The sequence below is a fragment of the Acanthopagrus latus genome, chromosome 20 (genome assembly GCF_904848185.1).
Source record: "Acanthopagrus latus isolate v.2019 chromosome 20, fAcaLat1.1, whole genome shotgun sequence".
Taxonomy (NCBI): Eukaryota; Metazoa; Chordata; class Actinopteri; order Spariformes; family Sparidae; genus Acanthopagrus; species Acanthopagrus latus.
This window is the reverse complement of record NC_051058.1, coordinates 10,059,280-10,082,462: the sequence shown is the minus strand read 5'-3', so window position 1 is coordinate 10,082,462 and position 23,183 is coordinate 10,059,280. Positions and strand designations below refer to the sequence as shown.

At 41.5% G+C, this 23,183-nt stretch overlaps 1 protein-coding gene and 1 long non-coding RNA gene across 4 annotated transcripts in view; one reads left to right on the top strand and one right to left on the bottom strand.

Moving 5' to 3' along the window:
* The window catches only part of rhbdl1 (rhomboid, veinlet-like 1 (Drosophila)), a 53,735-nt gene extending 31,853 nt beyond the window's left edge, over positions 1–21,882 (top strand). For all 3 annotated transcript variants that reach the window (XM_037081697.1, XM_037081695.1, XM_037081696.1), the window contains exons 6-8: positions 16,462–16,562; positions 18,666–18,726; positions 21,611–21,882. In XM_037081697.1, coding sequence (XP_036937592.1) covers positions 16,462–16,562; positions 18,666–18,726; positions 21,611–21,882 — 434 coding nt within the window. The remainder of the gene's footprint in view (positions 1–16,461; positions 16,563–18,665; positions 18,727–21,610) is intronic.
* LOC119009944 lies at positions 11,429–13,662 on the bottom strand. Its single transcript, XR_005071853.1, has 3 exons — positions 13,484–13,662; positions 12,315–12,452; positions 11,429–11,881 (listed from the first exon to the last, which is right to left on the bottom strand). It is a non-coding gene; the product is annotated as an uncharacterized LOC119009944 (long non-coding RNA).
* Positions 21,883–23,183: the final 1,301 nt, after the last annotated feature.

Genomic DNA, 23,183 nt, shown 5'->3' with positions numbered 1-23,183 from the left:
GTCAAACTGAACAGTGTGGACGAGCTGAGCTGTCTCGTGCTCGCAAGATGATGAACAGCTTTTTTTGAAAATAGTTTCACTGTCTCTTGATGGATGGTTGGTGGGGGTTTAAATTGGAGCAGCGCTGGCACAACATTTAGAAAGCAGGTTGGAAAATGAACCTGGAGTTGTGAATGTGTGTAATTCTTCTGTGTTTTGGAGGAGCCAGTAGGTGTTGGTGACACTCTCAGGGTTTATGACAAGAGGCAAGTTCTCTCAGTCTGGTGTAAAGAGACGGTGCTGCTGCCTGAAGGTGAGACGTCAGACGAAGGCCATCAGCCAGGAGGAACAGCAGGCGTCTTCAGAAAGTGCAGAATATCTGCAGCCCTGAATGGGCCAAGAGCCATAACTTCACTTTAATAGAATCACCAGTCAAATCTAAAGGTTTGATGACTATGCCCCCAAAATAAGCTGGTTATCTTCTAATATCATCATATCAACACCAGCTTCCTTTAGGGTTTAATCCAGAATGTCGTGATGTTACACTGGCAGCTTGAGTTTAATATCTAATAATGAATAATCTCACTTGTTATTAGCACGTTAGCATGCTATCATGCTAAACGTAGAAAATGTTTAACATAACGAACATTATATCTGCTAAATGTCACGTTAGCATTATCATTGCTGATAAGTTAGCATGCTGATGTTAGCATTTATCTCACTGAGTCGCTAGCATGGCTGTAGTAAAGTCATAATGTTACTGTGGTTGTTTTTAACAGATGCTGCAATGTAGATGTACTGTAACTAAGATTTTATAGACTCATTTTTATGTTTGCATGTGTCATTTTGGTTTGAAGTGGCTTTAAAGTGCACACTGCAAACTAAATTGAAAAGCATGTAGATCTAACAAACAGATGTATGTGAAATATAGGATCCTTTCTCCTGACCTTTTACTGATCTTCCTACTATTTGTGTCTGAGTTTGTGTGCAGGCAACACACTGCCTCACACATTGCATTTTCCCAGTATTCCCTCGGCCTCTGTAAGCTTAGGATCGCCCGTGGTTCAGCAAACTCACCCGTAGAAATGCCCGGTGCATTCGATTACTCAGTGAAAGTCTTGATTTTGTTTTTTCTCCTCCTCCTTCCCCATTTTGTTGCCCGTGGCTGTCTCATGTTTATATTCATGCAGTTTTATTCTCGCTCATGAGTTCAATCATGTCGGCTGTTGCTATCAGCTCTTATAGGCATGTTGCTTGTTATTTTTGTGCGGCAGCGGGGCTTTCAGGTTATAGCTTGCACTCGCTGCGTTGCATTTATGGAGCAACTCGCTGCAGGTAGTGCACTTTTATGTGTGTGACTTAACACACTACACAAATGTCTGCACCGCGGGTCTTGCTTTCAGCGCCAAAAGAAAGGGGTTTGTTCTTTTTGAAGATTCCTCAATTACTGCAGTTTAGAACTGTTACTTACAAATATGCATATGTCACATGCACAATCGCATCTCTGCAGTTGTTATCTTGAACATATTGAGTGCTGCAGTTTTAAAAAAAAGACAAATTAGTTTCATAAAGTGCAAGGATTCAATCTCGGTAGGTCACATAGTGCTATATGCTCATCTGTAAACCTTGGACATGACCTGATATTAACTCTGGTCCTGACTGTAGTGCACCCTCTGAAAATAAAGCATGACATTGCACATTCTGTCCTTGGATGTGTGCTGACAAAAGGAACAATTGAGTAATTATTTTCTGACAGTGCTGTTCAGACGCTGGTGCTTGTCCTTGCTCACTTTGCATCCACTCAGTATTCCTTCATGGCTCTGCTCTGCCTCACCAACAGCAACTGAGGAGCTCCAGTTGAATTTCATCTTTCCAAATACGAACAGTCAGAATTGCAGAGTGCATTGAGTGGGTCAATATAAATGTTGAGTTATATTCAATATTTCCATCCAACTTCCACATTAAAGAAAAGAAGCAGGGACTTTTGTTTCCCCCGTCCTCTGTCTTTTCCCCCCTTCATTCTCTTCCGGGGCTCCTTCCCTCGGGCCATCGGCTCCTTCAGCTCCTTCATGCGCTCCAGGACATCAACAGGTGCCAGAACACCATGTTTTTCCTCGTAGCGCTTTGTGAGCCTCGGGGTGTCTACCTCCCTTAACACCTTACAATTGAGACGAACCAAATCCTCCAGCAGCCTCTCACAACATCAAGACCGATTCTGCTGTCTCACCGTGTCCCCGCTCAACCCAGATATCAGCGTGTGGATGAGGTTTGGTGTTTTTTTTGTTTGTTTTTTTTGTGCTTGCTGCCTGTCAGAGTTGGTTCTGCAATTCTTCAATGTGACAAAACAAAGACTTGGGGCAAAGCTTTCACTTTGAGTCATCAGATTTTTTTTTTTGCTGAGATATCAACAAATTCTGTTGGAAAACCAGAAGCTGGTGCTGGCCTCACATTTGGCTGTAAAGAAAATGTTGTAATCCAGCATGAAGGAAACGCGTGTTAAAGACCTCATTTAGAGGAATTAAAAGTGTTGGTGTGCGTCCTGTGGTCCGTGCCCTCTTTTCTGTTTGCAGCTGTAGAAAAATAATCTGTTAGCCCTGGCCGAAGGCAATATCTCTTGGGTTGCGCATCTGTTCGTCCCATTCTTGTGAAGGCAATATCTCAGGAATGTTTTGAGGGTGAATATACAGCATGTTCTTTTACTGCAATCATATGTGTCAATATCTTCGATCTTGCCAAGAACTTCACGTATTGCTTTTATTCAATTCCTATTCAAAGTCTTCTCTACATACTTTATGTGAGTCCTGATAGAGGTGAGATGCCAGCTGCAACTTAACTGGTATACGAAGGCATACAACTGCAGTGGCTGTAAATCTAGTTTAAAAATCTCTTAATTGGATTTGTTTTGGTTTGTTTATTTATTTATGTTTGTTTATATCAAATGGGGACAGAGAAGTATGCAAAGACTATTCACTGAGCCGGCTAATGCCTCATATCATGGCATTTTAACGCTCGCCCCCAGATGGGCTTTTATAAGAAAATAAATATATGCATAGTGTAATAAAAAATATAATAAAAATGCAATAAAATACATATGTTAATATACCAAACAGACAACAAGTAAAAGATACCAATGGTAATAAAAATGCAATAAAAAAAGAATACAAATTCATGAGGACAGACGCCTCATCTCACCTCTGGCAACGTGCCTGATGATTCTTTAGAAACCGTTTCGAGTGCGTTTACTGTGCTGAGATACATACTTCATGTTACTCTATACTTCTACTCCACTGCCTCACTGTCACTTTGTAATTGCTATAGTTATTAGGTACTTTTGAGGTTCAAATTAACATGAAAACATGTGATCAGAATATGAGATGCTGTGTGATGCAGTGTCATAGATTAAATAGCCCATAAGTAGAAGAAGTGAAACTTGGCTCCAATGCAACCAGCTACAGTATTAAAGTACTGATTACATATTAATTCATGATAATGGGCTAATCATTATTACCTCTAATTTAACACTAACTTATAATGGGCCATTATCCATAATGAGTGCTTTTACTTTTCATAATTCAATTAAGATTCACTTAGTGCCAATTATAATTGTAAGTAATAATTATTTCCAGTATTACTTAATCTGACGATTATTAATTTCATTGTTTATCACACCCTCTCTGAGCTCTTCTCACGTCTTATTACACTCAACCAAAGGTCCTAAACCAAAAGATCTCCACTTTACAGTAATGTGTGGTAAAAAAACAAAAAAAAAAACAGACATTTCAGAAGCTGGAAGGAGAGAATATTTTTGTGAATGCCTCGTCCGCCGACGTCCCTGGACAAATTAAGGTTAAAGATATTCCTGTATATGCACTTGAGTTACTGAACAGGAAACCCTGAGAGGTTTCGCTGTGTCACTGAGCACCACAAGAGCAGGCAGATTGATTCTCCAACCTCTGAGGGAGAAAATTATGCAGGAAGATGTTCTCCCTCTTGTGTCCAGGAGCCTGTTAACAGAACATTACCTGTTAACCATAATAAACTGGCCAGCCGCTGTTATTGGTGCTTATTGGTGTCTTCAGTCAAGAGGAGACGTTTGGCCTGGTGTCATTTGAGGCTTGTTGGGAAATATGAATCTCTTTGTTGTGAGCCAGTTGGTGCTGTCATTACTTCAAAGCACCATGCAAAGCCACATGTTATGTTTAATCCTTCAGTGGTTGATTAACATTGTCAACTTTCGACCTTAAGACTCGCTGTACCGTTGGTCCTAATTTAGCCTGATGATTGTTTGTACTCATGCTAATAAAAGCCGATCCAGTCTGTGAATAACTGATAGTAGACAGTGTTCCACTATCATTCCCAGGTTCTCTGTTTTATAACTCACTGATGCTTTAAAGCACACTGCACATATTTATGCGGAGTAAATATGATTTTATATGCTGCCAGTGAGTAGAGGGCCTTGGTGCAGAGCCAAGAGTGACTCTGTCCATCATCCATTTTGCTGATGTTTGATGTTTGGTCAAAGCACACAAGCAGCAACTTCTTCTATTCCATGGAAAACCCCAAAGGCCTAAAGAGTACAGTTCAGGGATCGAATCTGTGAATTGAATGAACACATTCAATTTAGTTATCAAAAAACTAGAGTAGAGTTTTCCTACCTTGATGTTAGATTTCCAAACTGGTAACAGATTAACTTTATAGGTCTTTTTCTCAGTTTTATGTTGATTGTTTCAATTGTTATGTTTCTTTTTTGTCCGTGTGATGAAGAGGTACAGCAGATACAGGTTTTCTTTAGTAGTTTAGTAGTAGAAGCAGTATTTGACCGAAAAAAATTGACTCAAGGTTTGCCTATTGTCATTTTTCAGAACTTTTAACTGCAATTCATGGTCTTTCTTAGACAAACACTCTGAAAGCTCTGTTAAGCTCAAGATGAGTTTATAAGAAGACTTGAGTTGGGTTGTTTTGTGGCTGTTTTTATTTAAGTAAGTTATGAAACTTCCTGATGATTTTATAGTGTATTAAACTTTAACTTCAAAAGCTGATTCACAGCAGCGCTCCAGAAAGTTAGACTGCCAACTGTGGGATTTTGGGAGGAAAAAAAGAAGTTGAGTCAGACAAACCGACACCTCCGCACCTTCAGATTGCATCGGCAACCGAACTCGGTTAATGAGGAAGAGATGGAGGTAAAGAGATAAGGAAGAGAGAGGAAGCACCGGAGAACAAAAGGGTGAAATAAACAACTCCCAGTGCCAGAGGGGTGTGATTTGGTCCCTGGATCTCAAACTTTGGGTCTCACTTGTGTCGAGCTGTGGTGTAAAGATATTCAGCAATGCGCCGATTTGATTGGTTGGAGTCTGGGGAGGTTTGTGGGGAGCAGGAGGTGTTTTTAGGACTATATGAGCTGTGGTGTCATCTTTGTGTTGCTTTTTTGTCAGTCAAATACCAATTATTTCCTGCTCAGTTTTACTTGGGTGGGCCAGTTTCTCTGTCTATTCGCTAACTTTAGCTTTGGAGCAATTTATGTCCAAAAACCACGGTGTTGCGCACAGTGCTGAAGAGTCTGCCCCTGCGTTTCTGATGTACTCCCCTGGCGCCGAGCTGAACTGAGGAGGCAGGGTGACCTTGGTGCTTTGCAGAGGCTGCCAGCGTGATTATGGTAATTCCTACCCCCCATCCTCCATCCCACCCCACAGTCAACTCTTCCTAGGTGACACCAAGCTCACTTCCCCTACAATCCCCCCCTCCGTAGCCTTGCTGATAACAACACCAAGGATGATGAATATTTCTACTATAGTGCTGCCTAATTGGAGGTAGCCCATTTGTGTGCGGCGCGCCCGCTGTGTTTATGGGTGTCCGTTTGCATCTGTGAAGCCAGTCCTGGACAGCAATATATGTCAGGCACTCTGTTGGATTAGAGATGAGGCTATTCCTCTGTTCAGTCTACATTACATTTAGTTAGTGGTTAGTTTCAAGGTCCTTCGAAGATGAAGCACATCACCCACGCCGTACCCATCTCCGTGGCTTAATAACCTCAGCACAAGTGATTTCATGCTTTTTTTTTCTTTTTTTTTATTGAAGAATTTTGAGCAATTTCCATCCAAGGTCAGCCATTGTGCTTGCAGGCTGAAAGGTGTCGTGAATGATAACCGCTCTGGTCGTGACGAAATGTTATGTTCTTTGTATATTACGGCTCTTCTTGCGGCATATACAACTTCTGGAGCATTTTTTGGACGTACGCTCACTGATCTCTAAATTTTCTCTCATTGCCTCGTCAGTTAAAGGCAGGCTCGTATGCCCACACACACTCTTCCAGATCAGATATGATTATGCTTCTTTCCGCTCGTGGTGGGAGCTGTGCTGAGCGGTTTCCTCTCAGCAGCTCCGAGGATGTGACTTGTAGAGACTATTGATTTTTCCTGATCCCCCTTGAGCTCTGGGGGAGTATAAATATTATCATATTTTTTTTCCCGTGTGGCAAATTTGGACGGGGCAGAAAAGTGTTAGAATAAACAGAATCAATCTCTAAGGAATCCAAGGGCAAGGTGTGTACAGTGGCAGCGTTGGCACATGGTGAAACTGATGAATCGTATCCATCCCCCCAAGCTTTGATGGGTTTGGCACAATGGGTCTGTCATGATAACTACTTTTGACTTTTCTAGAAATAATTGCATTAAATTATATTATTTTCATTTTAGGACAAATGTGTCCCAGTAATACAATGATGATATAATAGCATAATATTGCAAGTACACCCTTTTTAAAGAGAAGCCCAGAACAGAAAAAACAAGCACTGGCTCTGAACAGGGCCTTTTGCATTTGTTTTTTGCCCCTTTTGTTTATGTTTTTCAGTCTCTGTATTGGAGGGAGACATGTGCGCCGTTCAGTTGGTGCCAGTCTGCAACCACACTGCTATATGCCAGTAAATCCTACACACTGGTCCTTTGACAGCCAGTTTTCTGCCAATCGATTTTATGCCACCTCTAGTTGGGAAGCATCCAAGGTCATGTCCATTTATTGATAAGTCGATAAGATATGTACGATGTTGTATAATATTTGAAAAAAAAAAATGATGTGCCAAGGGGCCTAATATTTACATTTCCTATGTCTGACTTGTGAAGCTAGGAATTTGAATGTGTTAAAAAAAAAATTAACTTGTATTATTTTTAATGATTTATTTATTTATTTATTTATTTATTTATTTATTTATTTATACATTTTGAAAAGAAACCCTCTGCATACAAAGTGCAGGAGAAAAAAAAAACAATACTCCTTTTTTTTCACCTTTGAAGTAGGTTTGACTTGCTCTTCAGTTTGACTCTCCTGAGCTCCCTCTGCTTAAACAGCCTGAGTTCAAACTTTTTAATCTGATAGGAGCTTTCTGTGCTTGGCAACAGACAGTACGAATGAATAGGCCGATTAGCCTGCTAATAAAAAGATCAAAGGGCCTGAGTGAAGTTGTTAAAGGGAAGCATTCAGCCCACCGGTTAGATAGATGCAATATAGGATATGTACAATACCCCGATAACCTAATTTTCTTGACAGGCGTAGGCATTAGCGCTGGAGCTGGTGTTTTTTTTATTTTTTATCTATGTATACAAGAAATTCTTATTTATGTTATGTCCTGACTCTGGAAGTGTGCCTTCCTATTGAAGTTTTCCGTCTAATGATCTGGGTCGACTGTAGCGTAGGAGCGCGGGTGAGCTGTGTTGTGTCGCTTTGAGGATGCTGACAGTTTGGATGCTCCTCCGCAGCTTGAAACTGCAGATGAATAAAACTTTGCAGGCTGCGACTTTCCCTTTACATCATCTTAGGGGCTTCTTCCCTCCTGCCCACGCTCCACCAGGGCACGAGGAGATGGATGAAGATGTCAGATTGGATAAGGACTGATTGCGCGTCATGCTGCTCCACTTTAAGGAAAGCATCAGTGACAGGGATGATATTTCCCTTATCTCTTTCTGTCTAGATGACACAGAGGAGTCCATCTCCTTCCCAGGTGGAAAATATCTTTAATAAAGCTCCCTCAGTCTGACAGCACTATTATAGTTGAAATGACGATTTCAGTGGACGCCCATCTATTAAATGACATTTAAATAGACTGTAGAGTAGACAAAAGACTGTATGACAGACGACCTGCCTCCAGCTGGGTCACCCTGACATTTACTTATATTTACTTCAGTCACCAGTAAAACTGCGTCGGCTCATCGATCAAAACGAATATAAGGTTGCCTTCCGAAGTCAAATATCATCCCCTTAAAGTTCACGCAGGGCTCGTGCTAAAATAATTAATCAATTGATTTTTTTTTTCAATCAATCAATCAATCAATCAATCAGACTTTATTTATAGAGCACTTTTCATACATAGTAATGTAAAACAAAGTGCTTTACAGAATTAAAACAGCAACAGTTTCAACACCCTCTCATACATAAACACACACACACACATATTCAGCTACTTAAACACAGTAAGTGAAATAAAAGAGTGAGTTAGAATAAATAAATAAATGGTAATAAATAAAACAGGGGACTAACAACAGGTACTGCGGAACTGAGGAAACGCCATCATTGATGTATTTCACTGAGACACTAGAGTCAGTAAAATAAGATGAAATAATAAAACACTAAAACTAAGACTGATGAAATACTAAAGGAGGTTAAAAGTCTAAAACTGCTGTGAAATCAATAATATAAATAAGTAAATCGTGAATAAAGTAAAACAAGATAAAACATAATAATTAAAGTAAATAGATGAGTGGTGAGTGAATAGATAAAACCAGGTTTAAGCAGAATAAGAACCAATAAATAATTGAATTCAGCTAAAAGCCAGCCTGAAAAGGAAGGTCTTAAGGTTGCTGTTAAAAGTATCAACATTGTCCAGCGCCCTCAGGTCCTTTGGGAGGTTGTTCCACAGACGTGGACCGTGGTAGTGAAAGGCGGCCTCACCGTGACTTTTTGTTCTCACTTTTGGAATAGCTCAAATGTCGTGACCAGAGAACCTGAGGGCTCTGGAGGGTTCATACGATAAAAGCAAATCTGATAAATAAGTTGGCCCATGGTCATTAAGAGCTTTAAAACCTAATGAAATGATGTTAAAACCAATCCTGAAGCAAACAGGTAGCCAGCGCAGAGACTTTAAAATCGGTTTGATGTGTGCTGTCTTACTGGTCTTAGTCAACACCCGTGCTGCAGAGTTTTGGAGCACTTGTAGTTGAGCCATTATTTTTTGGGAGACCAGAAAGTGGAGCGTTGCAGTAGTCAATGCGACGGGTGACTTTTAAATTCATACTGTTAATCAATGTATGAATTTATGTTATGCCTGTATAACAAAAAACAACTGTTAAACAGGAGCATCTTCCTCAAAAATCGAGTATTATTCAGCTATAATGGGAATTTCGTAATATTTGCTGACATGTAATAGACCAAATGTTAAATCATTTCATTGCAAAGTGATTGAAATAATTGTTGTACATGCAACATAATTAAGAGAGCTCTGTCTATTTATAGGCCTTTTAAAAACTTGCATACAACACTTGCAACATGCTTCAACAGTTTTTGTTAAAATATTTGAAAAATGTACATGAATTTCAGAATATCTTAGTATTTGGTATTTCCCCCTTTTTGATTTAATGGCCATATACATTTGGGCTTGCATGGACCCGATGTTTCCACAATGCTGCTTGGTTTTCTCTGCCTCCATAAATGTTCAGCGGGGGTTGAGGTGAGGTGACTGTGGAGGAGAGTCCACGACAGTCAGGACTCTTTGGTCTTTAAGCGGTTCTCTTCTCGGTGGTGCTTCCCCTTGGTCAGGATGGAGTCAATTCTGTGCTCCAAAATAAGGCAAAACACTCCCAGACTTGGATATACCACCATGTTTTACTGTGGGTTTGAACCTCTATGGTATCATTCACTCTCTTGTTCGTCTCCATACATACACCCTTCTGCCATAAATCTTAAACTTGGATTCAATAATGAAGAGGACTTTTCTTTTCCAATTGGAAGTGTTTGGCCTTGTTTCATCTCACAGCGAGGGTTTCTAAGTTGGGAAACTAAGCTTGATGAATCGATCCTCTGATGGTGCGGTCACTTTGGGTCCGCCTGACTGTGCTTTCGATACAACTGATCCAGTTTCTGTAAAGCGTTTTGGATGCAATTACAACAAGACCTAATTACCAGTAACCACTGTTTGTTGCTGAGGAAAGCCCCTCTTGCTTCGAATAACAACTTTAATTTCTGACAGTTTGATTTACTTTCTTGCTTTACCTGAGGTTCATCCTTGTCTGTTCTCTGTGTCTTTAGTTTGAATAAGACAACAATTACAGCGAAAAGATCAAAACAGCTGCATCATGATCAGCTAACTTAACAGAAACTATCTTTTCTTTTGTATTTTACAAGCAGGATCTTAAAAATATAACACGGATTAAAGAGAGGAAGAACTTAGTCCTGATTGCATTAATGCACTTTTAGTTTGTCGTCTGTAGCACTGCTCCCCATGCACTCACTCTTCCACTCTTTCAATCAGTCTCGCTCTCTTCTTATTTGTGCTTAGTAAATAAATCTGATCAGGCATTTCCCCAGTTTATTAGCCAACAGAGGCAGCCCTGTGACTATAGGAGTGCTGACTGCAGCACATCGCTGTGCAGGGCCAAGAGATTTAATGCATACAGGATAGATCTGTCTGAGGCGGCTGCACAAATGAAGCGAGCCGAACCTAAAAGGCAACAATCGCACAGCATCAACGGGTCGAGCTTTTTCTTACTGACACTTTCATCTGGGTTTTCTATTGAGATATTAATGTTTTTTTTGTTTGTTTGTTTGTTTTTTCATGAAAATGTACTGTTTAAAGTCAAAACCAGGCTTTCGTGTCTCATAATGTAACGTGCCAAATTACATATTTCTTTCTGTCTAGGTCTTCACTCAAAGCTTATATCAATATATTGACTGAATAAATGAATAACAGGGTCGTACTGGGTGCCAGACGTGCTCATATCCAATACCGACCAAATTACTTGAATAAATAAGCACACGTTGTCCTTTGATTGTCCTCGCTAAAAGTGACCTTGTATTGTTTTCCAGCCCACAGCTTCACTGTTAGGGTCAAGTATCATGGCTCTCTTCAGCTTTGTTTACAGATGCAGCATGCAGCTTTTTATTAAGTGATAAAACCCTGAGAAACTCACTGTACGCTACCTGTCCCGGACCGAACTACAGCAGACTGTCTTTTCCTCGCGAACACTGCAGAGCATTTAGCAGCTAGAGCCAAATATTTCCCTCACGGGTTGATGAAAACCAAACAGTTCTAACAAGAGAGTGAATATTGGATTTACATTTGCCTGAAGCACGACTCATGAGTGCTAATGTTTTTCTGTGAGCTAGATTTGTTAATAGCCAAAACCTTCTCCATATCAACTTTATAAACTGAGTGCATGTCAGGGTTGTTACGCTGCCCACCAAAAAATCAATACATGATAGGACAAGTTATGAATATGAAAACGTGGACCAGGCAAATCTGCATCCACATGAATGCTATTTTTATCAGAAACGGGGATGGAAGGGTTATGACATGCAACAAAGGTTACGTATCGAACCGATGTGTAACGTTTAATAGAATATACTCACTAAAATCTATTCGACAAAATGTGATCATTAAAAGTCGACATCAGTCACACATATAGCTAGTCATTAATCACAGTGGATAGCAACCCACTTATTTAAACTCTAGAAAGCAGACAGTGGAAAGTGTCAGGTTGGAAAGTGTTGGAGATTAGAGGATTTTTTTTTATTGCAGCATTTACTGTTCTCTGGCGCAGCCTCCGCTGGAGTGGCTACACGGAGGCACAGCCTCGGGCACTGTCAAACCCTGGCCTTGGATCAGCTTACCATCCCCTGCCTGCACCTTATCCCACAGAGGCTGAAACACACAAAGTTGACCCATAGCTTAAGGGCAGCCTGGAGTAACAGTAATGTTGTAGAAAGTATGGTTTGACAGAGGCTCAATTCTCTGAACTGCAGCGGGGATTATACTGCGGTAGAGTATAGTCCTGAGTGTGTCTGTGACTTCTACTCTATGCAAAATACATCATTTTTACTGTCTACACTGCAGTGCACTTGTGGATGTTGAGACCTCACAAAAAGATTTGAGGATGTTGATGATGACTTCGGAGTGGCAACAATAAATAATCTGTCCGTTAGAGGGAATGTGTCAAATTGGCACCGGAATAATCGTTCACCTCACGTCTCAGCTCCTGCTGAGTGCGAGAATCCTAAATCTTAAATCCCCCCTAAGCAGGCGAGCCCACATGACAGCCTGTTTAATATTCATACTGTATTTGGGCGCCTCTCACCAAAGCAGAGCGAAGCAGGAGGAGCGAGCAGTTTGTTTCCTCTCTGTAGCAGCGGTGTCGTCTTCTGATCCGGAGGTCTCAGGTTGTCTTCTCCCCTTCACCCACAGATGGTGGTGTCACATCCCTGGCAAGTGTCTCCTGTGAAGAGGTGGTCCGTGATGGTGTTAACAGTCATGTTAGAAAAACAGCCCACCTCGCTGCTCTGAAAGCTGCTCTGCATTTTTGTAGTTACTGTGTGTAATGTGAAGGAGGTCGCTGGCGGTGATGAACCCACAGAGGAGTCTGCAGTTCCCCCTCAGCTATATTGAGCTGTAACTTCATTTTCAACTTATTGTTTGGATTTTTACAGCCTGCAACTTCACTGTTTTGATTCACCTCTAATGCTCTCCTGGCTCACAGTCAGCTGTTTTCAGCAAAAAAAAAAAAAAAAAAAAAAACTCACTCCAGAAGGTAGCCAGACAAATAAAGTAAAAGTTGGAAACTAACTGGTGGAGACAGTGAAACATTTAGCAGTCAAAGAGACAGATATTTACCTCAGGAGTTTACCGAGAGGAAAAGAGAGCTTAAAGGAGTGTGAATATTAGACTTTAATTCACCAGGGGGCCAAAAATGCAGCTACAAGTGAATGCTAATGGTGCTCCTTTTCTGCTGGATGTTTAAATGTGCAAAACGAGGGGAAGGAAAAAGATTAATATTCATTTCACTTTGCTCATGCAGTGAAATAAATTAATAAAATTCTATCTATTAATTGTACTGAATCTTTAAGAGCGGTAAAAGACGAAAATTTAACCAAAATCACAATATTACCCAAGCTAAAACTCCAGACGGTGTCTTTCATGTCATTCTATCAATATTTAATTAATACATCTTCCGGCTCCACTGTACTGAAGTCATAAATGAACTACATAAAAGTTGCGAAGCTCCGGAAAGCTGCTGCTGAATTTGCTCCAATTCAATTTTTCCTTTACTTTGAAGAGATCAGAGACCACACACTGTATGCTACGCTGTGTAATTGCAATTTTGTGAAACTACAAAAAATGGGGCACTGTGAACCTCCGCAAATCTTTAGCTGAAGCGCCAACCTTCATGTGCCCCATAAATCCACATAAAGTAGCCCATAGGTGTCGGAGCGAGGGGAGATGAATGACTCAGGAATCTGCTCTGATTACCATCTGTCTTTCCGTGATCATCACTGCCACCGAGGGCTGACGAGGCGTTCTTTAAGACGATGTTTACTCAGTCGCCCCTGCGACACACACGCACACACAGAATATGAACGTTACAACATGCATTATAGATCTGAGATCACAACTCCAGCAAACCCCAACTGTGATTAAAAAGAGGCTGTTTTGTTTTATCAGCCCTCTCCGCTTCCCTTATCAGCACATTTGCATAATTAACAGCGTCTGACGCTGTCCTCGCCGGCAACTGCCACTGATTTTCTCCTGCTTGGAATTCTGTCCTACTTCACAGTGTCACTGCAGCCCTGAATGCAGCAGCAGGTGTGTGGTGCTGCATACCTATAAACTCTTTGACGCTGTTAAAAGTGGCCTCTGGCTCCATTTGTTTGGCATATTTTTGTTGTTGTTATTAACGACCATCCAAACATCGCACCGAAATATTTCCTAAAAGTCACTAAATTTATACTAAAACGCATCACAAGCTATTCTCCTGTGCACCTTCATATACCAAAGGGTTCGGGCATTTGACTGAAGCACAGTGACGTAGTGGTCAACAGGGCCTTCTTGTTCCCATGTTCTCCCCGTGCTGGCATGGGTTTAGCCGGGTTCTCCGTTTTCCACCAACCATCAAAAGCCTGTACATTAGGTTGATTCTCCAGTCAGTGTCCTTGACCAAGACACTGGCTAAGATCTGGAGTTGGTCCCTGGGCCTGTGCACTCGCTGCCCACTGTTCCCACAGGATGGATCAAAAACAGCATACCAATTTCAGCTTGTTGAACATTGTATGATGTGTGTGATCACTATATATATAGAACACCATATTATATGAAATTATAAGATTATATACCATAAAGTCATGCTCAACTATTATTTAGAGGCGGACTGAAATATCAGCTTTACTTCAAAATATCTGCAATGGCCACAATAACCAAGTATCAGTCGGGCTCTAATTGTCATCATTCTTCTTATATAAAATAGAGCATGTACTGTATTTTAAATGTCTTTTCAGACTATTCTTTAGCAAATACAGTCTTTGATTTTAACCCATCCAGGGCTCAACATGACAAAGAATCATCCTCTACCCTTTAATACTTCTATATTCATCTGTGAGTCAGCAGCAGATTTACTTAGAAATCGAGTTAATCCTTCCTATATATTCAATTGTTCTGCCCATCAATGGCTTCAGCTTAAAGATGGGTTAAATACTTAAGGACATAAACAGCAAATATCCTTTTTTGGGGGAGCACTGACTGAAAAGAGGCAGTAAGTGCTGCAGCAAAAATAAAAACGCAGACAAAACTGACTTACAGACATTCTGTATACAAACCTTTATTTAGAGGTGGGGAAAACATGGAAGGAAACCACCAATATGAAAGAATAGAGCTATTAAATATCCTTTTTAATTCATTCAAATAGCATGAATGGTAAATATCAACATAGATAGATCTCCAAAATCAGGAAGAGTGTTTTTGGTAGCTATTTGTGGACCTGTAATGAGTAAGCAGGGGGCCACTGCTACAGCCCATGATCAGCCACAAGGCATGTTATGTATCAGGTAGCAAAGACTGTGTCAATGTACTATATGTAATATGATGGTTGTATCATGACATACTGTTCTGCAGTTAGTATCCAAAGATTTAAATACTTTTATCTTTTGATACTAAGAGGAAATGATACACTACAAGCGGCATCAATCAAACTTTGAATGTTTCTGCTTTTAAAACTTCCCGAGCAGATGTCAAAATGTTGTTCCTGACATTAATAACTTTATTTTTGTTTTCCCGGGTTCTCTCTGACAGATTGATGGTTAAAGACCATTCTCACAGCAATCATCCACCCACGCAGGTGTTTCCACTTCACCTGATTAGACCTCTGCTCGACGCTCTGTGGGCGTGTACGGACCGTTCCTGATTGACAGCCCCCCCTCGGTTTCCTGTTATGGTTTTGTTGCGCCTGTCAGGGCGGGACAGCGCGCAGAGTTATTGCAGACATTTTGACTTATCAAAGCAGGAGAAGCACAGGTGGAATTAATCACACCAATGACAGCTGCATTATGTTATGTGGGTGAGACAGATCCGAGTGCCCGCGTGAAGCGCATGCTTAGGCTGACACTTAAAGGGAAGAGGCCACTGTTTATGTTATTATATATACATATGCTTGTCCTGCTTTGAAAGGTCAAAATGTCTGCTGGGACCAATGTCTCTTATTGTTTGAGTCCACAACCATCTACCCTCTACCCAACATCACTGAAAAGTAGGAATTTAGACAGATGAGTGCGTGAAAGTGATTAATTGTTCATGTAACAGTGAGAGTATTGGTGGATGTAGTTCTAAGTGTGCAGTCACTTCACAGTGTCATAATGTTCACGCCTCTGTCACTTCTACAACTACCACCCTACTTTTCATGAAATAACTTACGTCTTTTTAAACAGGATATTTGGCTTCTGTCCATATCTGCATCTCCCAGATTACATTTGGCTCATGAGAATAACAATGAGCGTAACAAATTAGAACTCGCCTTCTTCAGCAAGGTTTCCCTGTGTTCTCCTGGCCTTATTTTTTGATCAGAGATTATTTTTCGGACGAGAATTTTACACGGGACTGCCTCCCTTGCAGGAATAGCCGGAGCACCGTTGTGTCATGTGTTCCAGTTCTAAATTTAAAGGGCATGTGAAGGTCAGCTGATGTAGCACAGTTCCTGTGAACTGAGGGTGATTTTAACTCGGAGATATTTTAAAAAACGCTCCGAGGAAGGTGACTTGTGCTGCTGCATGATGAGTAATCTGACTCTGCCTTTGTTTTTCTCCCCTCTGCTCTAAAATGCTGTCCTCTCTTTTCCTGATAGTGTGCGCACACACACACACACACACACACACATACACACACTTCTCCCTGCATTGCGTGCTCTCCTTCACTTACGTCTTCACTCCTAATCTCTTTTTCTCTCTCTCTCTGTGTTTCTGCAGGCTCGCTGACAGTGTCCATCACCGACATGCGAGCTCCAGTGGTGGGGGGCTCCGGGGGAGTCTACGCTCTGTGCTCCGCACATCTGGCCAACGTCGTCATGGTAACTGTCATCATCATCATCACCTCCATTGTAACGTCTGAAAGCAGCTTTCAATAGAGACGGAATGTCAGAGCTGTTCGCGTGGCATGAGACCGAGACAACTGACACTCCCACTGACATCCCGGGCTTCACTGTTTACATTCATTTATTTCACAATAGATGTTAGTTGTTTGTTTTCCCTGCTACTGTCGGATCACATCAATGGGATGTTTTTTATTAGCCTGCAGTCATTGAATATTCCCTGTGACCTCCCGGAGAAGCTCTAGCTAAGTGTTGCCGATGAGCAGCGTACCCAAAAAACTTCCACCAGCTTCTCATTTTGCTAAACCACAATATTTTTTTCCCCAGTTCTTTTCATTTGTATTGATGAATCTGACATGAGCTGCCATCCCAGACACTTACATTAATTATTAAAACCATGTTTATTTGTGTCTCCTGGAAAAAACAAGCAGTGCAATCCCCTGATGCTGCTTGAAAGCTTTTCTCCCCCGGGATTTATTTGTGTGGGCCCCTGTCACATGGTTTACATGTGAAATTCCTTTCATATTCCCTTCAACTGTCGAGGCAGAGTGTTACATCTGACAAATCACTTTAACTAATGTTGCTGTTTACTGTGGGCAGTGGAGATGCCAGCAGGGATAGAAATCCTAGTGCTCTGATGGGCCCCAAAGCAAAGACTGTGTAACTGTAACTGCGCTCGCAGCAGCTAACAGTTTATTTGGTCTGTTACACCCGATGCCCGTTTGTTGTTGGGAAATCCTGCAAGGCACGTCTTAGTTCTGCTCCGATAAGTTCGCTCCTAGTTTGTGTCTGAAGGAAATCACGAAACCTTGTCCAGTCTCGACCCAGTAAGTTCCAAGCCATCTGCCATCAAGCATCATCATCCATTTTGCTCAACAGACATTTTCAGGTCCAGTGAAGTTTAAGGGGCTGCTGTGGACGTGACTCCCTGGAAGTCATGCAGCTCCAGCTAAATTGTCAGAATACATCTTGGAACCATGTAGCGCAAAAAAGTCAGCCTCACTTTCAAGTGTCTGCCTGTTCAGAATTGGTCTTTTTGCATGGCCTTTGGTGTTTCTGCAAGCAGCTCTCTCATAAATTGCTCATCCAAACTGCTTCACACTCGACTGCGTAGGGTTATCAAAATTAAAACTCAAATTAGCTGATGCCTCATTAGGGACAACAAAGCCATATTTTTTTCTCCCTGAACGACAATTTGTTGCACTGCACTAATCTCCATTCTGTTTGTCTCTGCTTTTGTTTATGTCTGCTTATGACCTGTCAAGTGTGAAGAAGATTGGATGAACAGTTTTCGAGATATGCGGTAAACGGACAGACAATGGTTCCTTGCTTCATAGTTAGATGAGCTCTCACTTTTTGGATTTTAGTCTTTGAGTCTCTGAATGATCCTCTGCACCTGATCTGTAACAGTCGAAATGTGCTGGCTGTCCTTCGGTTACAGATTCAGAGAGCAGCGGCACCATATTACACACACCCCCCCCCCATCATATTAATCATTTATTTGTAGAAATAGTGTGACATTACAAGACATTGCTGCCACTCCAATGTATGGTCACGCCAGGTTTTATTTATAATCCCCCTCTCTCTTTAATATTGCATGGCATTCACCTTTTTCTTCTGCAGTGGGAGAAAAGGAGAAAACACGAGCCCTGGATCATGTTCCCACAGCCAGATTCTTAAGGAGGGATGTGACGGGTACAATTCTTCATCCTGCAGAGTAGATGTGTTATTCTAAGACATGGCGCCATTGTTCCCCCCCCCCCCAGGAGAATCAAAAGGGCTATTTATTGGCCCGCTCTCCCCTTCTGCTAAATTATCTCGGCCCTAATTAATAGAGTGCCACTGGGTTGGAACCAGTAAGTGAAGAGCAGCCAGGTGTATAATCGTGTCTGTGTGTGTGTGTGGTGTAAGCGCTGCCTACTCTCTCTTAAGGATATGGATTATCTCACTTTAAGGTCTAAATATGTCCAGAGGATGGTAACTGAGGTGTTTCTTCGCAGACTGTATATACACTCGCATATGAAATGCTCGTTGGTGTCGTGATTGTTTGTGCTGACGAGACACTTTGGCTCTGTGTTGCAGAACTGGGCCGGGATGCGCTGTCCATACAAGCTGCTCCGCATGATCCTGGCGCTAGTTTGCAGTAAGTTGTCCAAATTTGCTCTCGAAGCCCTGTGCTTTTTTTTTTTTTTCTCCTCCCTACTGTTGCTTTTTAAATTTACATTACAACTTTTACTTTTACTGTCAGCATCCTCACACATACTACAAGGAGCTTTTAACTGGTCATGAAGCTGTCTCAACCTAACACTGATCCCTCCATATAACCGACATCAGTACTATCAGCAATGAGTTATTAAGTTGTTGTTAATGCCCTTCACCTGGTCAGATTCAGACATTTATGGGTCAGATAAGTTAGAACATTTAAATGTGCTGAGGAGGGATTAAGGAGTCTCACTGCCTGATTGAATGATGGTGCAGAGCGGCACGAAGCAATTTTTCTTTGTTTCACCGTCCTCATATTACAGCTATTAATCTTGGATACAAATAGATGCATTACCTCAGCAATGTATCCTGCAAACAGCTGTGTTTATAGACAAAAAATAGCTCAATAGTACAGCTGATGGAGGGTTCAGGAGTGTCTAGTAACATCAAGGCTGTGCAGTTTTCGTGCTATCCAAACATTTCCAATAACTTCAGAGCATCAACCCTAAGGTCGAAATGTATTGAAAAAAGATGGATGTAGTCATTTCCCACATCCACAGCCTGTTTTTGTCTATTTCAATATTCTGCTTCTGTCTATATTTATTGGCGTTTAGTCTTTTAAAAACAACATATTTTTCTCTGCAGTCACAAAACTGTTTACTCGCCAGCTCGCTGCACACGAGGGAGCCACACACCTGCATTAACAGGGCACCATACATTAAACTCAATGAAGAAAGCTGATTTAGTAAAAAATTAATCACTTCTATAAGTATGTTGCAAATGCCTGCGGTTAAGTTTAAGGTGCGAAATTTTTTCATCAAGTTCATTATTATTTAATACGTTTTAATTGAAGAGCTGATGCAGATAGACAAACAGAAGGTCTCAGGTCCACTCTGGGCTGTGATTTATTTTCACAAGGTAAAACTGTTTGAAAACATCTCTCTCTTGGAGTCTTTCACGAATCACACCCTGCTATAACAATAACAATTTTGGCTTTTGCTCTGGCAATTTACAATGTTGCCATGGAAATGACGGAGTAGTATTTGAGTAAGGTGTGCTGTCATGCCGATTTGAGTGTCTAAATTTCTAGCTGACCGATCGGAGTGCTCGGTCGGAGCTACTTGCTGTACACAGTACTTTGTCTGATCATTGCACCCTGACCTTTGACCCTTTTGCTCTAACATCCATCACATCGCAGAATGAAATTAAGAGTGACAAGAAAAAGCAGGTATTTGGAATACAGCTTTGATAAGCTTCCATCTGTCAGTGCTAAATGTGCAGGCTGTGTGGTTCTGTGTGAGTACTGGAACGCAGCCACAGTGCATAATCTAAGTGAGGGTCTAAAAACCTCTTAAAGCTGAGGGTCAGACTTCCTCCTGAAGCTATGTTTGCTAATTGCTCAGAGTGAGAGGCTCTGTGATTGGACATCTTGCTTTGTTTCCAAAGCTTTTGAGTCATACTACTTGTCCTCTTTCTCCACACGAGGGCCGTTACACTGTGACTTTCATTAGTGAGCAATATGTTCCCTCCATCTGTCCCGAGCCTGCCGCCCCCGAACTGAGAGAGCGCCGAGTCTCTGCCGGGACGTGGTATTTCTCCTCGGTGTTTTACTAACAGGGAATACAGCCTTTCAAAATAAAACGTGACACATTGTTTGTGAGAGAAACTGTGAAGACTGAATTAATATTTGCTTTGGTTTTATAGAGTATTTATTCGGCTTTGGCAGCGCAGCAACAACCAACAGCAAATAACATTTGGAAGTAATTTTTGGAATAAAGATCCGTTAAAAATCCTCCAGTGACCTTTCTTTGCCAGCAGAAGCAGACTTTGATAAAACACTTTACTACAACACACTGTATAGCTCATCGTTGAGCGTTGGCATAAAGTCAAGTGTAGCACTAGACCTTTTTCTTTATATGTGGGGAAGGTGAGACATACCAATTACCTCTGCTCTTATGAGTATTAGAAAAAATATTGTGTGTATAAATGAGAATGTGTCAATAATCACTAAAGCCATAAAAACTCCAGAACAGCTGCAGACCAGTGGAACCAGGTTACCATCGCATTTATGTCATCGTGATGGGGATTTTTCATTTCAACACCCAAATGTATTAAATGTATTGATCTAGATTCAAACTCTCAAATCAAAATCGATCATATACTTAAGCTCTGACAACATGAGGGGCAGTGTGGCCGGCACGAATACCTCATCTAATCATCAGTCAGCCAATCATGGCAGTCAACGCATCATGATTGATATGGGGGGTAGACAAAGGTGACAAGTCTGCCAGCTAGCAGCTATAAAGTTTATATCTCATTTTTTTTGTTTCTGTACAAAGACTGACATGTCAAAAAGACAGTTCACTATAGTTGGATTAGGCTTATGTGTTGGACTACATCTTGGCTCTGAGCAGGTGCCAGGCAACAAGTGGTGATTCCAGGAAGTTAATGGACCCAGCCAGGAGATGGTCACATAAACGCCCCCGCAGAACATCAAACTGTTGCTTTTACAATTGGCTTTTTGTAGGATTAAGCAATTAAGATATAAGGTGTTCATTTGAGAACTTTTAGGGTCGTGGTAGTCAAACATTGTCACCTTTGCTGTTTCCATGCCTTTTGCTGAGCTAACTGTCTGCTGGCGGTAGCTTGCATATTTATAGCGGAGACAGCGACATCAATCTTGTCATTTAACTCTCTGCCAGAAAGCAAATTAAGCAAATTTGTCAACATGTTGAGCAGTTCTTTTTTCCTCCCGGTCCACTCAGGAGCAGGTGCTTGCAGCGATTCCTCCACGTTGATCCTGTCTCTTCCTCTGTCCTCCACAGTGAGTTCGGAGGTGGGTCGTGCAGTCTGGCTCCGCTTCTCGCCGCCGCTGCCCTCCTCGGGGCCCCAGCCCAGCTTCATGGCGCACCTGTCGGGAGCCGTGGTCGGTATCAGCATGGGGCTGCTGATTCTGCGCAGCTACGAGGAGAGTCTCCAGAAACAGTGCTCCTGGTGGGTCATCGTCTTCTCCTTCATCACCTTCCTCCTCTTCGCCATCTTCTGGAACATCTTTGCGTATGACCTGCTGGGCGTGCAGATACCCCCTCCTCCCTGATGAAGGCCCCCACCCCCAATCCCCCACTCCACAGGCTCCCCTCCATTTACACACTGACTCCAACCCTGATCCAAACGAAAAGTCCCCTTTGATTATAGTTAACTTTCCCATTTCCTCTCAAGTTAGACCCAGATGAAATGATATGAGATCATTCAAAACAAAAAAATGACCAAGAATCCTTTTTTACAGATACTTTGCAAATCAAAGAAAATATGTCTCTTTTATTAAAGAGGGATTACAGTAGCAACAAGTACAAGTGAAAGCTCCTCAGATCAATTTTGAGGGGCACTATATCTTTTTATATATACTACACGTTGAAATATCATCCACATTACCAGCACTTACCTTTCAGTGAGCATTTAGCCGTTGTGCTCCTTTATTTCGGAAGCTATTTGAAGAGCTGTCTCATCAATCATTTGTTTTGAGTGCTTCATCCATATTTGTCAAGACCTGAAGAGAGAAGGGTCTTACTTGTTCATCACTGGTGCCTCTGGTGAAAAGGGATTTAAATGGATAGTAGGAGTGTGCACTGCGGCGGCAATAATGCTGGCAAAACAAGAAATTTCCTGGCTTTTTTTAAGTTCAGAGGTCAGGATCAGCTGCGGCAGCACCCCTTAAACTAAGAGGGTCTCTGTGGTTTGCATAAAGGCACTTGAGCAGAGCAGAAGCTTGAATCTGAGCCTTCACTGTGCCACAAATCAGAGCTACAGGAGAGGATCAAAGAAAAGCACCACTGAAATCTGATGATTTTTTTTTTCTTATTTCACAGCCCTGCTCACACACGACTCACAGGATCAGTGTGACCTTTTGTAAAATTGCTAAAGAAACAAAAAAACAGGGAACAAAACGTTTTCTTCAAATTGAGCCGCTAAGTGGTTAAGTTGTCAGTTAAAATTGTACAAAGGATAAATGGAATAAGACACCCTTTCTCAGAGAAGTAGCAGGAAAAATGGAGGAAGATGAAGGCACATTTTATGTGGATTCTGTCATCCTTCAGGGGTACATTAAGGCGGAGGCATCACTGTCATTTTCGCTTCATGTAAACGTTAGATGCATTCTTTTTTTTTTTTTCCTGTATTATTTCCTTGACATTAAACCTACACTGTGGATACAGAAACATAGTTCACACAACATGGACAAGACGTGAAGACAGGAAATGAAAGTGACCGCGTGACAGGAGAGAGAAAAGAAAACAAAGTTTGTGAGAAAAATGCTGAAGTTTCCTGGATGGTCATCACTTCATCCAGCGAGCTCTTCCTATTGCCGTGTCAAACGCTATCCACCAACTTCCTAGGCGCACC